The 21,419-nt window shown below is 48.4% G+C and overlaps 2 protein-coding genes across 4 annotated transcripts in view; one reads left to right on the forward strand and one right to left on the reverse strand.

Annotated features, from left to right (window-relative positions):
- SLC25A26 (solute carrier family 25 member 26) overlaps nucleotides 1–8,118 on the forward strand; it is a 138,540-nt gene extending 130,422 nt beyond the window's left edge. For both annotated transcript variants that reach the window (XM_047840302.1, XM_047840309.1), the window contains 3 exons: nucleotides 2,411–2,475; nucleotides 3,486–3,559; nucleotides 7,732–8,118. In XM_047840302.1, the coding sequence (XP_047696258.1) occupies nucleotides 2,411–2,475; nucleotides 3,486–3,559; nucleotides 7,732–7,849 (257 nt within the window). In that variant the 3' untranslated portion in view covers nucleotides 7,850–8,118. The remainder of the gene's footprint in view (nucleotides 1–2,410; nucleotides 2,476–3,485; nucleotides 3,560–7,731) is intronic.
- Nucleotides 8,119–8,903: 785 nt separating this feature from the next.
- Nucleotides 8,904–21,419, reverse strand: part of LRIG1 (leucine rich repeats and immunoglobulin like domains 1) — a 114,939-nt gene continuing 102,423 nt past the window's right edge. The window contains exons 13-19 of one of the 2 annotated variants that reach the window (XM_047840278.1): nucleotides 15,341–15,661; nucleotides 13,748–14,029; nucleotides 12,783–13,202; nucleotides 12,285–12,410; nucleotides 11,533–11,679; nucleotides 10,686–10,970; nucleotides 8,904–10,587 (exon numbers count right to left, since the gene is read on the reverse strand). In XM_047840278.1, the coding sequence (XP_047696234.1) occupies nucleotides 10,331–10,587; nucleotides 10,686–10,970; nucleotides 11,533–11,679; nucleotides 12,285–12,410; nucleotides 12,783–13,202; nucleotides 13,748–14,029; nucleotides 15,341–15,661 (1,838 nt within the window). In that variant the 3' untranslated portion in view covers nucleotides 8,904–10,330. Of the gene's footprint in view, nucleotides 10,588–10,685; nucleotides 11,424–11,532; nucleotides 11,680–12,284; nucleotides 12,411–12,782; nucleotides 13,203–13,747; nucleotides 14,030–15,340; nucleotides 15,662–21,419 lie in introns of those variants that run through there. The other variant, XM_047840288.1, reaches the window with a different exon arrangement.

The following is a 21,419-nucleotide window of genomic DNA, read 5'->3' on the forward strand; positions in this document are numbered from 1 at the left end:
TGTTGGTTTTTGTCTTTGACTTCTCTTCATATTACCTGTATCAAGCAGCAGTCTCTGAGAGTATGTCACCAAGCACCTGAAGTCGAGGGGCAGGGACCTTCTCACAGCCAAGATAAGCTTGACACACAGTACCTGCACATACTAGAAGGCAAGGAGTTTTCAGCGTAAGTGACTCAGGAGCGCTTGAGTCGTCAGACAGGGGGCGGGCAAGGTCCTTGCCAACTTTTAGGTCTTTGAAGTTGGTTTAGGAAACTTTGTGAACATTTTCAAATAGGATAATGGTGTATGCACTTCAGAGTTTTAACACTCGGATGCGATTTAGTGTCTTACCACACATGAGACTGATTACGTAGTGAAAGAGCCCTACTTGTGGAGCTGGGATGCACGTGCCTTTGAGTCCCAGCTCCATACTACTGTGTGGCCCTGAGCAAGCTGTCTGGAAAATGGGATAGTAAGACCCACGCAAATGAAACACAATTAGTGGCCATACCTAGTACAGGCCCAGCATGCCAGGTACAGAGTAAGCACAAATATTGGCTCCGAGCTTCCCCTCCCTGCTCTCTTTCAGAGGACGGGTTGGAATCTTGGGTTTATAAGACCCTTGTCCAGGGTACCCAGCAAGCGTTTGTGAGTGTCTGCTGTGTGTGTGGGGGCTAGAGACATGAAGGAAAATCGCAGATTGTCTCTTCCCATGCAGAAAAGACCCAGTTCCTAGCCAGTTCCTTTGAGCTCTGGTGTGCACCAGGCACTGTCCTAGACACTTCGCACAGACCCACGTAGTCCTAGATCCTGCCGCTGTCTGTGTCTTAGAGACGAGCAAACCGAGGCCACCACGCACCCAGTGGCTGTGAGCCCACATTCTGGAGTCAGTAAAGTTCAGGTCTTAGCTCTACACTAAGTAAAACCTTCTGTGAGTTCTAGAACCTCTGTGAGCTTCAGTTTCCCCACCCATAGCGGGAGGTTGCAGTGACAGAAGTACCTGTCTCCGGTGCTTGACCTAGAGAGTAAGTGTGGTCCCTAAGGCCAGTCTGCTAGTAGAGTAGGGATTTAGTTTAAGGCTTGGTCTTTCTGACTCTGAAAGAGTCTTTCAGACTGGGCCCTGCTAACTCTTGCAGCCAGAGAGGGAAACGAAGTCGATTTGGGGTGGGGGGTTTGGACAGTACAGGTCGCCTGAAGTTTAATAAAGTACTACCTAAATTTCAGGCAGCTTTTCAATCTGGAAAAAAGCGTTTCACCTGTTTGTAACACAGAAGTGGCTACAGCAAAAGGGGACTCTAATATTCGTGTAATTGGTAATATTCAGTCCTCAGATACGTGTCCTTTGTGGATAATCAAATACGGAACATAAAAGCACAAATGGATACATCTTTCAAAATGTCATTGTCCTAATACATGCTACCAAAGGGAGGAGGTTCCGTGAGGATCCTATTTCAAAATAGCAACATGTTTAGAAAGATATTTGGCAGAGATCAAATAACCTTCACAACTGTCCCCATGCCACGAAATTCAGAGGGGGAGGTGCTATTTCTGGAGCATCCTTCATGCATGTGCTCTGTTCACCTAGCTCACGCAAGCTCAATCTTTAGAAAACCCTTTTGTGTTTATTAATTCTGTCTCCTTAGGGCCTCTTCAGCTTTAAAATACATCTTCTACTGTGGTTTCTGTTGAAAAAAAAAATCCTCCAATTCCTCTGTCCACAGATATGGGTATTAAAATAATCAGTTTGGCAGTCATGGTATTCCGTGGAAGAGAAGGTGGGAAGGAAGCTGTAGGAGGATTGCCTGTTGAATCAGCACCGACTGACAGGATGCAGAAAGGGCTCGAAATGTCGTTACTCTGCTTGGCCTGTTATCTGAAGCCTGGAGATACAGAAAGCTTTACTCTTATAACTCAGAAGAATTTAGCCATTAATACCGAGAGTCCCTACAGCAATCTGCATACCTCTGTTTGCCCATTTTGTCTGAGACCAGAAAAGATAGAGGCGTTTCGGAGTCCCATTAAACAAGAGTGTTCCGTAGAAGGTGGGGGCCCCGTGAGAAGCACAGCGAGCGGCGAGCCTCTCATACTGACGGCGGGTGTGTGAACACAGGCACACAACCGTGTGCACACGTAGGTCTGCTGCTGCACCCACGAGCAAGGTGAAATACGGGGCCTTGTTTTTGTTTTTATCCCTGAGCGTGTAGAGCGTTCTCCTGTCACCTCTCTTACGTGTGGTTCAGCGTCACTGCAAAAGCAGTGGAGCGTGTGCAGTTTGCACGCGTGCATCCTCTTCTGGAATCAGTCAGGTGGACACAATGACAAGGAAGTGATTTGGGCAGAGCTTCGAGGGATTAGAAAGTACAAGTTCTGCCATCCACGTAACACAGTTAACAATACCTCCTTTGCGTGCCGGGTATTTTTATACGCACAGGTGGATTTGCAGCTGTGGTCACCACGCCTCTGGATGTGGCAAAAACAAGGATCATGTTGGCAAAGGTGAGTGTAAAATGTAACGTAGACACAGCAGATGTTTGTGTGTATTAGCACCAGGGCTCACGTGTATGTAAGTGGCCAAGAGCAGGGTAACGCTGATCTAGAACAGCAGCCTTACGCTGCCCTGCCGAGGCACGAATGACTGATGTTGACGGCACAGTGTCCATAGTCGTCACTATGACCAGTGTCGCCACAGCTTTTGACCTTTAGGAAAACATTCTCACTGATGTTCTGTGAGAAGCATCAGAGCTGGGCCTCTGCCTGGTAATACTGCTTTCCAGTGACCTCTGTTTTTACGGGCGACAGACCTGAGGCTCCCAGAGTTGACTGGCTTCACGCCAATGCCGCAGGTAAGCTAGAGGCTCTGAACTCAGATGATGCTTGGCCTCAACCGTCTGGATCAGGACAGTTGTCAGAATTGTTTGAAAAGTTTTCATTGAAAAGAAACATTGTTAGAAAGCAGTCTGGACCGAGGTTCATGGAATGCCATGCACATAACCTATCTGGGGCCAAACAATAGAAAAGAAAGAGGCATACATACCATTAGGGAAAAGTGCAGCCATAAGGGCGGAAATCTAGTATGGAGGTTGACAAGGCCAAACCTGAGTATCGGTCCTGTTTTAAGTTGAACTTGCTAGTACTCTTCGTTAAATGTGGTCATTAGCTGCTCCGATAAGTTCATAATTGGGCCACTTATACTGATACTCCCCTCTCTTCTCAGATCAGTTACTGTTGCTTTCTGTCTTTTTCCTGTCAAACAGTTGTTGGTGAGTTATCTAGATGAGGCCTGGCTCCAACCTAGAAATGTAGCTTCCTGTCAGTCAGTGCCTAGCTGTGGGCTTGAGTGGAGGGGCTTCTGGTCTGGTGAGGTCCTGGGGTCCTGATTGCAAAGAAGCTCCCCAGTCTACTTCAAACTGTCCTAGAAGACACTGGTTGGGGGCCAGGCATCCGAGGACGTCATTTGGGGGATTTCATACGATAATGGCCTGTCCATCTGTTGTCCTGTCGTGCAGGTTGGTTCCAGCACCGCTAGTGGGAATGTGCTCTCTGCCCTGCACGGGGTCTGGCGGACACAGGGGCTGGCGGGGTAAGTGCAAGATGGAATGTTCGACTGCCTTCCTGCCTCTCTTCCCAGCTCTTCCTCCTTTAGCCTGAGCAGGAACCGCTTTGCGTCCTGCCCGTCCTGGTTGGGTCTCTGTTCACATTGCACAAAACCCGTTTGATGGTGCCTGTGTGAGATGACAGTGTGCCCTTGAGTCGATGCGGCATCTAGCAAGTGATTGCCGGCCTTGGCCAACTTGATACTGGAGCGCCTCGGCAGGCTCGGCCCCCTCTCGGTTCTGGGCTGCAGCTCTGAGCAGACGGGCTCAGTTAGGTGATGCAGGAATGCACGTGAGCCAGCATAACATTTAGAAGAAAGCAGTTGGGGTTGGGGCTACTTTTAACTGCCGTCAGTCACAAATTACTTTCAGTGCCCCAGTGTGTGGCTCCTCACTTGCAACCCTCTCTCTTTTCCCCTCAGTGCCTCACCCTGCAAGCATCACGTCCTAAGATGCTTCCCTTGCAAAGCTTGCTTTCACCTTGCTTTTGCAGTCTGTAAACATGTCTAAACGTTGGGATCCGTACAGTCTGTGAAATTACCATGTTCTCTTTGGAATGACCTACGAGGGGTTTTCCTGAGAGAGCACAGCTTTCGGCCGCCTCTTGCAGGGCCAGGAGTGAGCCTGTTGACAGGGTGTGGCCGGTGGGGACAGCCCATCCGTGGCAGCGCCACCTCCTCATCGTAGTGCCGTGTGGGTGACTCGATCTGATCGCCGTGTTGTGTGCATTCGACAGGCTTTTCTTTCGGCTAGATGATAGTTGGGGAAAGTGGGGCACATAGGTCAGGCCCCAGGTAAGGTTTTTGCAGGAGAACGGCCCCATTCTCTTCAAAATTTGCAACCGTTAGTTGCAAAAGTAGGTCCTGTTGGGTGGTTTTTTGTGTGCGGCGGCCCTGAGGGACCGATGCTGGTTGCCTGACAGACTTCCGGGTTCTGAGAGGAGGACTGGGTTTACCAGAAAGGGACGCTTGAGGGCGACCAAGGGCATGGCAGAGCGGTGGCTTGTGCGCCACAGGCCGGCCGCTTACAGCTAACGTAGCGTGAGGAGGGGAGAACGCGATTGCTCGCAGCACAGACACGCCGGTCCCGACACACATCTCACACGGACACCCAAGTGGCGTGGGAGGAGAAAGCTCTGGAGCAGCCTTTCATTTAGCGGGTGAAAGATTCTCAGGATTCCAGGTAGTTGTGGGCCACACAGAGATGGTGCTCGCAATGGCTCTGTGGAATCTAAAGTCACAGTGCTCGATTTCACTGCCCCACTTTGTTTCCCGTGTGGCTCACACTGGATTCTGTGGCAACTGCTGGTCACACCTCTGCTCTGTGGAGTTGGTATCGAGCTGCAGGTGCGTCCACCTTTCTTGGGAAAGCGGTGACATGTGGGTGTGGTGTGGTCAGCAAAACCCTGGCCACCGGGAGCCTGAGAGGCAGGAGCTCCCTTGAGCAGATGACTGAAATGAATCCCTCCCTGTCCCAGTGCTGGTGTCTACTTGCTGTCATGTGACCCGGCAGCGCCAGAATTCCGGCAGAGGATGGGTGTCGCGAGCCTTCCTTTCCGGGCCCCTGGAAAGGTAATTTGGAATTTTGCTTACTTCTTAAGCCTTGGGCTCTCATTAGCATACACACTGTGGTCCTTGGCAGCCTGTTTCAAGCAGCCACGCTCGTCATTTAAGAAATGATAGTTTTATTAGCTTCCTAGTAAGACGATAGAAGGCAACGAATAATTAGACAAAAGATTTTAACTGAACGCAAACAAAGCAAATCCCTGCCCACGTGGGCGGCTGCCCTCCCAGCGGCCCTGGGTGTCCTGAGCCCCGACGGGGTCTCGGGCTGCCTCTTCTGTCCGGCTCCGACACAGCCCTGCGGGCCCTCCCTGCTGCCTCTGAACACACCTGCTGCGTTCCTGAGTGTTCTGGATCCTGGCAGGTAGCTTCCCTGGCGGCCGTGAGGCCCTGCTGGCCTCTCAGGGTGAAGTGGGGGCGCTTTTAGATCTCTGTGTCGGTTCACACAGGGGAAGGCTGTGTTCTGGCACAGACTTGGAATACAGGCTCTAGGGCAAACTGGTTTCTCCAAAATAAAAACACCACATGCTCATTCAGTCCAACAGCCGGAAAGTAGACGGGACGCCCGTTTGTGCCACATCGTTCATTCCTCCTCGTCCTGTTAATAAGCAGCCGGCTTTTCGTGTTTCCTGACTGTGCCCTTTATGTCTTAACCGCTGCTGCCCCGTGTGCACCCCCTCCGAGCCCCGTGCTCTGCCCAGTACGCTTGTTACCTCGTTTGATCTGTGGTCCCCAGAACACAGCCGCGCTCCACTCAAGCCTCTGCCTCCTCGTCTGGTTGGGGCGCTCACTGTACAAATTACTCTGCTTTAAGGCTATAATTATGTTAATGGATTCAATTGTCATCTGGTGAGACCATAAACTGCTTCCATCTGCCTCTTGCCAGAAGCAGCTGAGTTCATTAGCAGCAAAAGCTGCACCAAGACACGGGTTTCAGAAGTCAGATCGTGAGGGAGGATATCGTGGCCTAAGTGGTCTCCTATCTCAGCTTCTGCTGACCTTCCTCCCGGCACCCTTCTCTTTGTAGGTGGGGCAACAGGAGTAATCCCTGTTTGGGGCCACAAGGTCCCAGTGGCCTCCGTGTGGTAATGGAGGAGTTTTGTCTTCACCTACCACCTTCTGCAAGAACGATCTGCATCATGCTGAGGCAGACAACTTTTTTCCTTGTATAGTTTTCATGGTTGCTTCTAGAGAAGAGGTTCTCGTTTCATCTGTGGGATTTTACTTCATGATTTAAATCCTTACTCAGCTAACAAAAGTAGTAAGGGCCCCCTAATGCTCAGTCCCATTTTCCTCAGAAGTGCTAAGCACGCCATTCAGAGGGCAGGCCAACTGACCTCTCCCAGCAGGTGTGCAGAAACCAGGCGGTGGGGGCTTTGTTTCCTGTCCACCGTCTTGGCCAGTCACCATTGTCCACCATTGTGGACATTTTTTCCTGTTTAAAAGGTTATGTCCTTTTCACATAACCTGACCTGTATGTTTGGGCCCTGACCTGGGCCCGAGCCAAAGTCTTCTCACTAGAAGTCCGCTAGTTCTGATTTTTTCTGCTTAAAAAGTAAATGCTTTTGGTAAGAAGACTCAGTCATTCGAGAAAGATAGGGGGTGTTTCCTCTAATCCTGCCCCCGGGAGAGAGTTTAGGGCCCATCCCTGCCGCATAATCAGATGACACACACGGCTTTGGGACTTTTGTCAGAACCTGTTGGATTTTCGGTCGTGGATCCCAGGGCCTACCTCATTTTTACCGGCTGCGTAGTGTCCCCCCGTGTGGACATGGCACCAGAATTTGTGTCACCAGCGGGGGTTTGCAGTTTCTCTGGTACCAGCAATGCCAGGATGAACACCTCTGAACGGTTACCGGGGCACAGCTACAGGATGGCTCTTAAAGAGTGAAGCTCCACTTCACACCCCCAGTAACATTCTTTGACTTGGCCTTTCTTGGTTCCAAAGTCGTGCCACCGACTGGCCTCGTGTGCATGGGGACAGAACCTGGGGGGACGTGCACTCTGCCTAGCCCGTTCACCTTTCTTGTCCTTCCTTAAAGGAGAAGACAAACAGGGACTCCATGGAGATCGGCCTCCCTGTTCTGGTGTCACATCCGTGGGCCTCTAAGGACCAAATGCAACTGAGTCACTGGGAGGGGGGCAGGCAGAGTCGTGGGGAAGATCTCCAACACCCGAGCCCGCCTTCCATCGCTGTGGCTGGCCGCGCCCACCCGAGGAGTCAGGCCTTTGACTCCTTTACAAAAGTCTGTTTCTCCATCTCTCAAAGAGCCAGTCTGGAAGTTTTCCGCAGGACTGCTGTGGGGACAGAGTTCTTGCTTCTTGGCTAATTACTGGACCTAATTGCGAGGCTCCCAAATAAGCTGTTTGGTACCGAGCCACGTTAGCCAGCAAACAGCTGGACCCAGACTTCAACAAGTCTACTTGGGAATGTAATTTAGTGCCATTCTGAAAGGAAAAAGCACACGTTTTAAGTGCTGTGTGGGGTTTAATGATCCTGGTGTGTTGAGTTGAGCAAGCTGTGGGTGTTGGAATTTAACCTTTCTAACACACACCAATTTAAAAAAAAAATCTTTCCTGCTTTTTCCCTTCCCTAGATTATTTGCAGGTGTCTTCCCTCGAACGGCAGCCATCAGTCTGGGAGGCTTCATCTTTCTTGGTGCTTATGACCAAACCCGCAGCTTGTTATTGGAACTTGGCAGAGGGAGCCCCTGAATCCAGGACGGCCCCACATGCATTTCTCTCCAGAAAGGGGGCTGCTGTGCGCACGGGCTCCCTTCCGGCGAGCAGCTGCTCGCCCATCTGAACCTCCCGCACTGCGCCCCTGTGTGTGAGGATAGGACCTTGAGGATGTCTTGCCTGCTCCAGGCTGGCTGGAACGTCGACTGCCGCCTGTCTGCCAGATCGCCAAGAGGACCGTGTCCACAGTGGTACTTGTGACCATTTTCTCAGAACCCGTTAATAAATAAGTTTGGTGATGCCGAGTCCAGGCTGCTCAGAGCCGTCATTTGACCTGTATCTGATCTTGAGCTTCCTGCCACCTGCCAGTGGACGCAGCAGAAGGCAGAGAGGGTTCTCCTTCCGAAAGGATGGCTAGACCGGGAACAGGAAGGAGACTCAGGAGAAGTGCACATGGGTGGGTTTCTCTCTATTGTGAGAGCTTAGGGCTTTGTTTAAAAAGCATGAACTGCAGGTGCATAGCCGGCATTCTATTAGGCAACTGGGCTGCTGCTCTTAATTACCCTCAGATTTCCCCCGAAAACACACAGTTGTATTATTTTACAGAGTTTACAGAGAAGGATCCACCAGCCGGCGTGGTGTGTGTGAAAGCAAGCCCGTAGTTGCAGCTCCAGGGACGAGGTGGGCCCAGTGCGTCCGCGGAGGGTGCTGAGCCCCACCCCTGCTCCTCGTGAGCCCACCCCCCCCCCCTCCCCAGGGGCCTGGGCTGGCTGGGGAACAGAGCAGGGTTTCTTCGTTCCTAATCGGGAAGGTTTATTGTCTGCAGTTAGAAGGGGAGGTCACCATTTCAGAGCTTGACTAATAAGCTCCAGGTGTTAGAAAAATTCAGAGAGAAATCTCAGGAATCTAGTGGTGGTGTATCCTCCCTGGGGCTAAAGTATAGGATTTTGCTTCGCATAAAAAAATTTCCCCCTTTCTGGGGGAAAAAAAAGATAATTAAAGGCAGAATAAGTGCATTTGGTTTGTGAGTTTCTGGAATGGAACATACTGTTTACAATGTCACTAGACAAATGACCCCAGCCACCCAATGAACGTTTATAAATGAACCTTTATTAAAGACACTGCAACACCGTTTGTTAGACACTTCAATATTTTACATGTTTTTCAATGTACATTGTACCAAAATTTCTATAAATAAATAACTTTGTACATAAAAGTAATACTTCCTCTTTCACATTGCCTCTCAGAAGCAGCAAATTCACATATTTTGTGGAAGTAACATGAATCAGTTGACTGTTGAGAACACAATTCTAAATGTGCTTACCTTTTGCAACAGTGATGACATCAGACAGTGAAATTTAACAACCCTTTTGTCAATCTCTGCCTTCAGCCTTTTCGCTAAAGGAACTTGCTTTCCGAGATCTTAAGGACCTTGTTTCAATGTCAGTTTTCCTGAACTACACATTGGCACTCACAAGATGGTTAGCTTCGGGTCTCAAAAGTGCAAGTATACCCAGGTGCGGGGCCTAACCTCGTACAGTCCCAGCCCGGGTTGGCTATGGGAGGGAAGGGTGTGGACAGACATGCCCCGGATCCTCAGTAGAGAGAAGCTAGCCCTGAAAAGTAAGGACTCGATCCTTTTCCTCCCCTGCGGTCAACACAGTATTAAGGATATTGGCAGAACTAAAACAGCACTATCGAAAAAATCCACAGGTACCAACACCAGCAGCCTCTATCTTATTAAAAAGCCTCAAATGACAATCGAGTGATACAACCACCACATTTGCTTTTCTCACGGAAGGAAGAAAGGCGGTGCTCAGTTGTTTGGAACAGATGCTTGTGGTGGGTTCACCCCCCTTCTGCTTGGCGAGGAACTTACAAGAAAAAAGTCACATATGGCAAAGGTACGTGACGCGGGCGTCTTGGGACTCTGCAGGGGTGGGGGGTGAGCTCCAACAGCCTCCACACAGGAGCAATACTGACAGGAAGTTCATTCCCACGCAGACGACGGCTGTGGCGGGAAAGCAGGCTAGGGGGGTCTGTCCTGTGAAGTGCAATACGAATCCAAGGACTTTTCCATCCTTCCCACCCACCAGAAACTCCTGGGAGCAAATGTGGTTTTTAGCTTCTAGAAATTCCATCCATGCATTAAGGCACCAGAACCATCCCCCCTCCCCAAATTAAACAGCAACCTGATAGGAAAAATAATATTGTCAAAATTGTATGATTTCTTTGTTAACCATGCACTAAAGATTAAAATAGCCTCTGCAAAAGATATATAATATATATGAAATCTCTGAAAACTCTTATGTACAATGGTATCAAATACTTTTCTGTTTTGTACACAACAGCCTCTGGCAGTTCTGTGCTGTGGCTGCAAGTCCTTTACACTACGGATACTCCACATGGAAGTTTAAAACCTATGTACACATCAGTGACGCTTGAACCCAAGCTTCCTCACAGCCTCTCCTACCTCTTTCCTGTAGAGACGGACACAAGAGCTGAGGTAGACAAAGCCTAGATTTTCGGTGCAAAGAGCAGGGGCATGCCCCGTTTCCCGGGTGGCTGTCCTGTCAGTGGTGGGTACTCGGGACCAGAGTCACATGCTTTGGGGAGGTGTCCATTGTAAAGCAAGTGCTGGCCTTCGCCGGGGATGTCGGGACAGCCCGAGGAGGCTTCTGTGAGCTCAGGACTGCCTGGAGTTAATGTCAAGGGAGGCTGGAGGTCCACGGAGTCTGACTCACACAACCTTGCTAAAGTCCAAGACGACGCCCCTGTGAGAAAGGAGAGGACGCGTCAGAGCCTCCAGTCTGGCTGCTGCCCTGCCCCCACCCACCTGCCGGGAACTCCCTGGAAGACACTGAACATCTACCTTTTCCATCCAGAGGTGCTGTGGGCTTTTTCTTCAAGGAGGCTGGCATTCTGTCGTGGTTACTGGGGTAGAGGGACCCCCTGCAGTCGGCGCGGGACCCCTCAACAGTCCCACCAGTCAGATGGTGCGGAGAATGTTCTCGGTCACTCGGACTGGGCTCCGGGCCGCTTAGCGTACCTGCCTGTGTATGGTCTCTGGGCACAGGCTGAGGACGGGACGCTTGTTCCTTGCAACTGCTGTCCGGGTCAGTGGTGTAGTCACTGCACACAACCGGGCAGCTGTGCTCTGCAGGGCCAAGCCAGAGCTGGATTAGAGCCATGGCCACCGAAGTGTGCGTCCCCACACAGGAGAGGGAGCTGAAGTCCCCTGCTGTGAGGCTGCAGCCCTGCTTAGACCAACGCTGTGGAAGTCCTCTCTCTCCCAATTATGGTCACAGAAAAAGGCCTGGGCAAACAGGAAGTCATTAATGAAGAGTGGGGTCCTCCACGTTTCAACATTTCAGATTAATTTCTGTATCAGAGCGAGTGGCCCTACTGTTATGACATACCATGTAGGGGCAGGAGGCACCTTGATCAGAAATACCCTGGTGAAAAGGTTCTTCAGTTTGGGCCATGCTCTTTACTCAAATTGCTCGTAAATCTGGAAACTTCAAGCCCAGGATCACCATACCACAGACTGATGTAAGACACCTCCTACTCCAGAATTAGGAGAGCCAGACCACAGCTTCCTGTTTACACACTGAATACCAAATTCTGAGACCATTAATTCCTCTTTCCCTTTCATTTAATGAGCAAGTCAACCCAAATTTTAAGAACCAAAGACTATTCCGGATAAAAGCATCTCTTACCCATCTTCTGTGGGCCAGGTCTCCGCTGGGCTTTCTCGGTCATGGCCCAGGGCTCCTTGTTATAACCAGCACAGGGCTTGGGCTGCATGCACGTCATGCCATGAGTGTCCACCTCTGAAAAGAGGCTTGTGTCTCTTGGACAGACACCTGTAGTAGATTCCCACAGTTAGAAATGCCAGCCTTACCTTTTCAGAGTAAGCTTTAGGAGAACAATGGGCAAGGCTACCAGAATAGTCCTTCTTACAATGTTCTTGACACAGGTAGGTGCCTGGGCGGACCAGCAAGAAACATTTTGTAACAGGCTTCCCAGCAGTCAGGCCTTCCAGTGTGCAGAGCCATGGTGGTGAGCAATTTTACGAATAAACTTGTCCCCAACAGTCTCCCCCGTGGAGGAGGCTCGCCTGGCAGACCACTCTAGTAGCAGGGACCGGACTACAGCGCAGGCCTGGGCCCTTTCCCTATGGGTTGGTTTCAGGCCCTGTCATGTCCTGTTGGACCTCTTCTTTCAATCCTACCCTATCCCGACTAGGAGATCCTGAGCCCCTTATAAAGCAACCTCCTGCGGTCTGGACTTTTAAAACCCTGCAAAACTTACACAGGGAAGAGCCAACAAAGATGTAACAGAAGGCTGGAGTCTGCCAGCCTTCTAGGTCAGCTGTGCTCAACCTAAGGCCACACACCTGCCCCGGGAAGGGGCCAGAGGCCACCTCCAGCTCCTGAGGACAAGATCACATCAGGCTTGGAGCCCTTACCGTTGCTCTCGATGTGCCCATTGGCCTGATGGCCACCCTCAGTCCTGATCACAGTTTCCTGTCGGTCAGAAAGAGTCCCCTGAGAAGACAGGTAGCTTGGCACATCTGGTGGCACAATGGTTTCATCTGCGAGGAGACAGGACAGTCAGATACCAGGTGTCCCAATCCTTCGTGGGGATAGGAAATGAAACACTTGTTCAGTATCAAGCCCAGACACAGCACGGCCACCAGCAGCGGCCCAGGCTGTGCAGAGAGACTGTCTGCAGGGCCCAGCTTAGCCTTCCTTTCCACCTGGGTGTAAAAACAGTGTGGCAGTTGGAGGCCTGAGGCCACCAGAGAGAGCAATGATGCCAAGAGAACCACAACACCATCAGGTCACTGCAGCAACAAGCCACCACGTGGCCACCATGCAATGGGGCGCCTCTGGACCCGGCCTCCTCCACAGCGATCCCTGCTTTTCTCCTGCCCTGAAAATAAACTCAGTCAGCAGTGGCTAACCTGTGTTGGTGACACTGTATTCCTCACTCTTCTTCCTGGTCTGGTAGATGATGCACACCCAGACCAGGGACGTCAGGACAATACTGCACACCACAGCGATGGTGAAGATGCCCACGGTGGTCCCATCCTTCCTGCAGCCAGGAGTGGGCAAGATGCTCAGCTGGCTGTGGGCGCGCTCCGTGCCCAGGGCATTGGACATCTCGCAGGTGTACTGGCCCGCGTCCTCCACCACCACGTTCTGAACCACCAGCAGCTGGTTGCCGGGGGTGAAGTGGTGGCGTTCCGTGAGGCTCAGAGGGCGGTTCCCCTTGAACCAGGTGATGCGGGGCGCAGGGCTCCCGGTCGCCTTGCACTGGAGAGCCACCGTTTCTCCCATGGACACCACACGGTCTTCCAGAGGCACCACCAAGGACGGGGTTTCTGCAGGAAGTTAGAGGAAGCCTTCCGGTTATTCTACGGGCCTGCCTTGTCTTCTGGGCAAAGAACAGTCCAGCATGTCAATGAAATGCCCTATGAGATCGTTATCAGACTGGCAAGCTTTTCAGAAGACCTACCACAGTAACTAAATCTTTCCCATTGTGGGGGGGTGGCTCCCACAAGGAGGAGGAAGTAACCTTGAGCCACAGGAGCCCCTACTGTCCTGCCCTGTGCCACACTTCTGCTTCTAAAGCAGGCCACACCCAGCCAGCGTAAGGGCAGTTCTAGAATGTTCCATACCAAAGCCCTATACTCTAATTCACTGTGGATCTTAAACAAAAAAAAAACAGAAAAAAAACAAAACCACTTGAAGAGAATATCAGAAAGCAACTCAAAATTTGAAACCAACAGAACCAGCACACCACACGCTGCTCCACCTGTAGGCTCCACCCTCGGAGAACCTGGCCTCTAGGTGTCTGGCACCTGAAGCCCCTCTTCCACACCCACACCCACGTGCCCTTATGTACTACGCGTATGAGCGGTCGGACCTAAGACTGTCAGAGTGGCATTGGCTGAAACGGTGCCGGCCGAGTTCTGGGCGGTGCAGCTGTAAACCCCCATGTCATCTATTTTCACGTCCGTGATGAAAAACACGTCGTCATCGGGCATGACGTGCATGCGTCGTTCGCGAGCAGCGGGGAAATCTGTGCCTCCGTCCTTCTGCCAAGCGATCTGGGGGTTGGGGTGGCCGGTGGCAGCACACTCAAGGCGGGCCATCGTGCCCGTCCGGATGGCGATGTCGTGGGGTATTTTGGTGAATGATGGCAACACTGCAAAATACATATGATGTATGGTCAGGCTCGCGTCATGGGAAAGCCGGATGCAAAGGCCAGGACGACCCTCTGCCAAGAAGACCTCCTGCTCTGTGTCCGCGTGTCCCCTGGGCACCCTTCGTGCCAACGTCTCCTTAGAACCACTCGTGCCATCTTTGAGCGAAGAGCGGCAGGCTTCCCCAAACTGCCCGCCTCTCCCTTCCATGGGCCGCCCTTGTTCACCTGAGCCTGGCTGTCTTCCCCTCAAATGAAGACTTCATGAAGCGTTTGGCCTTTTGTTTCTCACATGGCTGTCGATGCGGGGACACTTGGTAAATACTAGGGTCTGACACATGACTGCCTTAATTAAGCAACAGAATAGAGCCTGGGAAATACAAATGATCTGTTCCGGCAAGACACGATTACGGCAGGGAGAGTGACATGCCCTCAACCTGAGCAGAGTAACAGGACGGCATGTACCTCCCAAAGACACCTGTGGTGGAGACTTGGTGTTGGGGCCACAGTACTGCACCCACGCGAGCTCAAGTATACACCAGCTTATTTTGGCCAAGACTTCCCTGACACGGGGAAACACCCAGCCACACGCCAGGCATCGCTGCCATTCCCATCGAGGTTACTTTGCTGGAAAAGTCTAACAGTTCACTGAGTTTTTCATAAAGAACACTCGTTCAGAATAAGCCAAGACAACAGGCCACAGTGGGGTAAAGAATGTGTTTTCCTGTGGTCTGTGAGGGCTTAAAGACAGTGGTTCCAGCACTTCTTAACTGGAGGCTTAATAATCAGGAAAACCTTACCAGGTTACTTTGGGGGGGCGGTGCTTAACTACTCCAGCTATTAACTTCTCTTCTTCTGCCCTAAACTCACTGCAACAATAGCCCTGAAATAAGCCCTGAAAAAAGCCAGCTTGATAGGCTCTAAAGCTGGTTGCAGAGTAAAAACTCCTCATCAAACACCCCAGGGCCATCCTATCGGGCTGGCAGTCCACAGGCTCCGTGGCCATCTACTCAGAGGGCAGGAGCTTCCCCACAATCAGGGCACATGCTTGGAACCTGGACACCAAACATCATGGGTGGTGGAGAACAAATGTATAAAAATGCAAGGATGGGGCCCTTCGTGTCACTTAGCAACCGGATAAAAAAGTCACCAAAACCAAAACAGACAATTCACTGAGAATAACTTCAATCTATAAAACACGCTCTGGGGCCAACTGGACAGTAATATCCCAGTGAAGCTTAGGCGTCTCCCATCTGCATCGTTCCTGTGTGGATGTGCAGGACTCTTACACCAGGGCAAAGAGCACTTCCTCACCATTCACGACGAGCCTGGCCTTGTGTGAGTAGGTGGAGCCGAAGTGGTTGGTGATGACACACTGATAGCGGCCCTCGTGCCCGAAAGTGACACGGCGCAGGTGCAGGATCGTGGTGTACTCCATCACCACCCCATCCTGTGCGCGCACGTGGGCAAAGTTCTCCATGTCGGCATTGGGCAGGACCTCGTTGTCCTTCTTCCAGGCAAAGGTCATCGGGGAGCTGCTGCTGCTAGCTGCCGAGCACGTGAAGCGGATGTCCTTGCCGACCACGGCCATGGTGGGCTCTGGCTGGGTGATGATCTGTGGCTTCGGTAGGTCGTCTGGGGAGAGAAGAACCAAATTTAAGGCTCCCCAACCCAGGCTCTCAGGACCTCACCCCTGCCCGGTCCTCAGGACACGGGGACCTCATCTTTCAGTGTCCCTGCACAGCCTCCCACACTGTAAAGGCCAGGAAAATCCATGGATATCTGGCTTTATCCAGTTATAAACCCATGAGCAGTGATCACCTCTGTGACCACATTCCTTGATTACAACGCATCTGCTATTACTCATGTACCAAAAGCATCGATTTTAGGAGTTTCCACGAGAATACTACACTTGGCTTCACTTGCTTACCTTAACACAAAACACACTAACAGACAGGAACCACCCGCCATGACTGCACAGACCTTACCATAAACTTTACTCCAAAAGGAGTGGGGTAGAAAGCACTTCCAGAATGTGAGAAGAGCTCTTCCAAAACTGCACTTCTTTAATGTAGGGAGAACACTAGCAAAAATGGTTGTAATCAACGGTTTCAGAATTCTGGAAAATAACCAAAGGCTGTAACAGCTCATGAAGGACAGACTCAAGAACAAGTCTGAATCTCAGGAAGAAAAGTGAGCCTTGTGGCATTCTAACTTACGTCCCATCCCTCTCTCCCCTAGCCTTAAAACCCAGCAGCGTAGTAACCACTGAGAGGGGCAAAGTAGGTTTGGAGCCCCCGCCACCCCCCCCGCCCAAAAGCCCCATCCTCTGGGCTGGCATGATTGGATCTGATGTAGTTTGCTGAGCAGGGAAGCCCTCCCCCTGGGCTTCCATTTGATGAAAACAGTCAGCAGGCACCGATGAAGCACTTTCAGCTGGAGCCAACAAGACACTGGCCAAAAAACTAAAAAGGAAAAGTAGTGCGTGAAATGTTGATGGTGGGCTTTGAAAAGGTCTACCGTGTTCCTGAGGATGTAGAAGGCCACATGCATGTGCAGCACCATATGCTTGCCCAAGAAAGGCCTGAGAGGATCCTAATTTCTTACCTGTGATTAGGGATCAGAGCAAACAGGAAGTGGTGGCACACCCCCCAGCACACAATGTGGATGCTGGACAAAGGATGGGAGACTTTCTGAAGTGATCTAAGGACTGTCTGTCCAGGTAGTAGCTAACCAGGGCTACTGGTTACTGGCGGCATCCAACAGACTTTAAAGTATTTGTCCAGAAGTGTAGTAACACAGAGAACAACAACAAACCAAGGGGAAGACAGAGAGGGAATCTGATGCCCAGAGTTGCCACATTATTTTAAAGACTCAGTTTCCAACAAAAAACTATAAAACTAGATAAACAGGGGAAAAAGCAGTCAGTGGAAACTGAAGGAAGCCCAGATCTTGGACTTCTAAAGACCTTAAAGTGGCTTTATAAATATGTTCAAAGAACGAAAGGAAATCATGTCGAAAAAAATTAAAGGACAGTATGTGAATACTTTCCCACCAAAGAACATCAATAAACAACTAGAAATTATAGAAGTAAACAAAACGTAAATTCTGGAGGTTAAAGGTATAACTGAAATGAAAAATTCACTCGAGGGGCTCAGTAGCCCAAGTGAGCAGGCAGAATTGGTGAAATTGAGACTATCCAATCTAAGAAACAAACAAACAAACAAAAATGAAGGATAATGAACATTCACAGAGACCAGTGGGACAGCATCAAGTGTAACAACGTAAAAATAATGGGAATCTAAGAAGGAGAAGAAACAAAAACAAGGCATTCCTAGAAATAATAGCCCCAGACTTCCCAAACTTGATGAATAGGCATCTACACATCCAAGAAGCTCAAAGAACCCAAATAAACTCAAAGCCCTCACCTGGAAGCTTCATAGTCACACTTTCAGAAGTCAAAGACAAATGAATCTTGAAAGAAACACAAGAGCTGCAACCCATCACACAGAAGGAACCCTCAATGACATGACAGCTGATTTGTCATCAGAAACCATGGAAGGCAGTAGGAAGGCATACTCAAAGTCCTGAAACAGACTGTCAACTAAGAATTCTGTATCCAGCAAAACTAACCTTCCTAAGTAAGGGAGAAATTAAATCACTCTCAGATTTACAGACAAATCACCCAGTGGAAATCACTGCTACCAGACCTGTCCTACAAGAAATACTAAAGGGAATCCTTCAGGCTGAAATGAAAAGACACAACAGTAACTGAAATCCAAACAAAGAAATAAAACACACCATTAAAAGTAAACACATAGGTCAGTATGCAAGGACAGTCTAAGTGTATTTTTGTAACATTCTTCTCTTCCTGATTTAGAAGGCAACTAACTACAAAGAGCAATAATCAAAAAGTGTTGATCAGGCTTATGATGCATAAAGATGTAATTTATATGACAACAGTAACACAAAGGAAGAGTTCCACAAATGGAGCTTAGTAGGAGCAAAATTTTGCATACTACTAAAGTTATTAATCTGAACTAGATTGTTTTAAGATGTTAATTATAATCCCCACAGCAACCATTAAAAAAAAAAAAAATCAAAAAAGGCAGGGATTACCAAAATGGATAAAAACCCATGGCCCAGCCATTCACTATCTCTAAGAGACACACTTTAGATTCAAAGTCACATATATCAAAAGAGAGCTACAGTGTCCACACTGATGTCAGATAAAATAGACTTTAAGGCAGAAATGGTGGGGCGCCTGGGTGGCTCAGTCGGTTAAGCGGCTGACTTCGGCTCAGGTCATGATCTTGCGGTCCGTGGGTTCGAGCCCCGCGTTGGGCTCTGTGCTGAAGGCTCAGAGCCTGGAGCCTGTTTCAGATTCTGTGTCTCCCTCTTTCTCTGACCCTCCCCTGTTCATGCGCTCTCTCTCTCTCTGTCTCAAAAATAAATAAATGTCGAAATAAATAAATAAATAAATGTCAAAAAAAAACCAGACAGAAATGGTTACTAGAGACAAAGTAACTTTTTATAATGTAAAACAATCCATCAGGAAGACATAAACATCATAAACATATATGAACCTAACAGAGCTCCACAAAACATGAAGCAAAAACTAAAGAAATGGACAGTGCAACAATAAGTTTGTAGAATTCAATACTCCGTGTTCCATGATGGTTAGAATCACTAGGCAGATAATCAACAAAAAAGTACAAGACTTGAATAACACTATAAGCCAAATAGACCTAGCAGACATCTATAGAACTTTCCACCCCCACAAGAGCAGAATAAACATTAATTTCAAGCACACATTTCGAATACCCTTGAACAGAGACCATATGTTATGCTGAAAAACAAATTTCAGTACATGAAAAAAGAGAAATCCTACCCAGTGTCTTCAATGACAATGGAATGAAGCCAGAAATCACTATCAAAAGCAACACTGGGAGTCTAATTTGTGGAAATCAAACTGAACTTCTGTAAGTCAAAGAAGAACTCATAAAGGAAATTAGAAAATACTTTGAAATGAGTGAAAATGAAAACACAGATACAAGAACTTAAATGTTGCAGCTAAAACAGTGCTTATAGGAGAGATGGAGAGCTGTCTACATTAAGGAAGACCTCAAATTAATAACCTCACCTTCCTCATTAAGAAATCGGAAAAATAAGCTATCCCCAAACCAAGCAGAAGAAATAATTATAGAGCAGAAATAAGAGAAAAAAGGGGGGAAAAAAATCAATGAAAAGTTAGTTCTTTGAAAATACTAATGAAATTGAAAAATCTGTAGACTAGCAGAGTGGGGAGGTGGGGAGAAGACACCAAATACTAAAATTAGGAACAAAACTTACCAACTAACCTCACAGCAGCAAACGGGAATACTATGAATAATTTGTATGGCAACAAATCAGATAAGCTGATAGATGCACAAATTCTAAAAAAGAAAAATTATCAACACTGACTCAAGAAGAAACAAAATCTGAATAGATGTTAACAAGTAAAGAAATAGGATAATTTTGGTGTGCCTGGCTGGCTCAGTTGGTTAAGCATCTGACTTCGGCTCAGGTCATGATCTCATGGTTTGTGATTTCAAGTCCTGCATCGGGCTCTATGCTGACAGCTCAGAGCCTGAAGCCTGCTTCGGATTCTGTGTCTCCCTCTCTCTCTCTCTGCCCTCCCCTGTTTGCACTCTGTCTCTCTTTCTCTCTCTCAAAAATAAACATTAAAAAAAATTTTTTTTAATAATCTAAGAACTTCTCACCAACAAAAAGCCAGACCCAAATGGCTACACTGATAAAATTTCCCCAAATTTAAAGAATAATTATCACTAATCCTTCAGAAATTCTTGCAAAAAACAGATGAGTGAACATCTCACTCCACTGTAGGAGTCAAATATTCCCAGACAACAAAATCAGACAGAAACCCCACTATACACCTGAGTACAGATGCAAAAATCTTCTACTGATATACCGGCAAAGCAAATCCCACAACATATAGAAAGGATTATACACCACGACCAAGTTGGATTTATCCCAGGAATGCAAGGTTGGTTTAACACCCAAAAATCAATGTACCATATCAATAAAGGTTGGGGGCGGGGCACATTATCCTTCAACAGATGCAGAAAAAAGCATTTGACAAAATTCAACACCCTATCATGAAAGAAATACACAACAAGTTAGAAATAGAAGGAGAATTCCTCAACCAGGTAAAGGTCATCTACGGAAAACTTACAACTAATACCGTATCCAACAGTGAAGGACTGAATGCTTTTGCCCAAATCAGGAAAGACAAGGAAATCTGCCCTTACCACTTCTAGCCAACACTGGAGGCTCTACCCAGGGCAATTAGGCAAGAAAAAAAGAAAAAGAAGCTATCGAGACTGGAAAGGACGAAGTAGAAGTGTCTTTTTGCAAATAACGTAACGATCAAATATAAAAATCCTAAGCAATTCAGTGAAAAACTACTAGAATTAATAAATGATTTCAATACAGATGCAGGATGCACTCATTCACTGTTACTGGGAATAGGCAGTGGTGCGGCTACTGATGAAGACAGTCTGGCAAGCGTTCAAAAAGTTGAACAATTCCTGTATGACCCACAATGACATTCCTAAGAACCACACAAGAGAATTCACAAAAACTTATATGTGAACGTTCACAGAATTATTTAGAATTACCAAGAAATCCAGACAACCGAAATGTCCATCACCTAATGAACAGCTAAATACATGTATATCCATACAATGTCATATTGCATTAAAAAAAATAATGAATACACAGTAACACATTCTGCTAGGTTAAAAAAAACCTAGTCAAAAGACCATTATTATAGGATTCCATTTATATGAAGGTCCTCAGGGACAGGGGACAGTGCAGTGACTGCTGTGAACATGGAGTTTGTTTTACGGATGATGAAAATGTTCTAAAATTAGGTGGTAGTGAGGGTCACACGGCTTCCCAATACTCTAAACACTACTGACTGGTACACCTGAAACAGGTGAATGTTACAGTGAGTAAATGATACAACCATCATCATGGTCCCTGAAAGTAATTTAATCTCCCTAAAAAGAAACTCCCTACCTTTCAGCTATCATCCTTTCTCCCTCCACTCTAAGCCACCAGTAATCGCTCACCCTCCTACCACCCCTGGAGTGGCCCTTAGATGGGATCTTATTCTGGACATGTCATGTGGATGGAATCATACAGTGTATGGTCCTGTGTGACAAGCTTCTTTCACTTCAAGTGTTTCAAGGTTCATCTGTTGTGTGAACAATTGCTGTTTATGGCCTGATGATATCCCAGCGCCTGGCTCTACCACGTTTTATTTATCCACTCCTGGAGTGGTGAGCATTCGGGTTATTTCCACTCTTTGGCTTTACGAGTAATGCTG

This window comes from Prionailurus viverrinus, chromosome A2 (genome assembly GCF_022837055.1).
Source record: "Prionailurus viverrinus isolate Anna chromosome A2, UM_Priviv_1.0, whole genome shotgun sequence".
Taxonomy (NCBI): domain Eukaryota; kingdom Metazoa; phylum Chordata; class Mammalia; order Carnivora; family Felidae; genus Prionailurus; species Prionailurus viverrinus.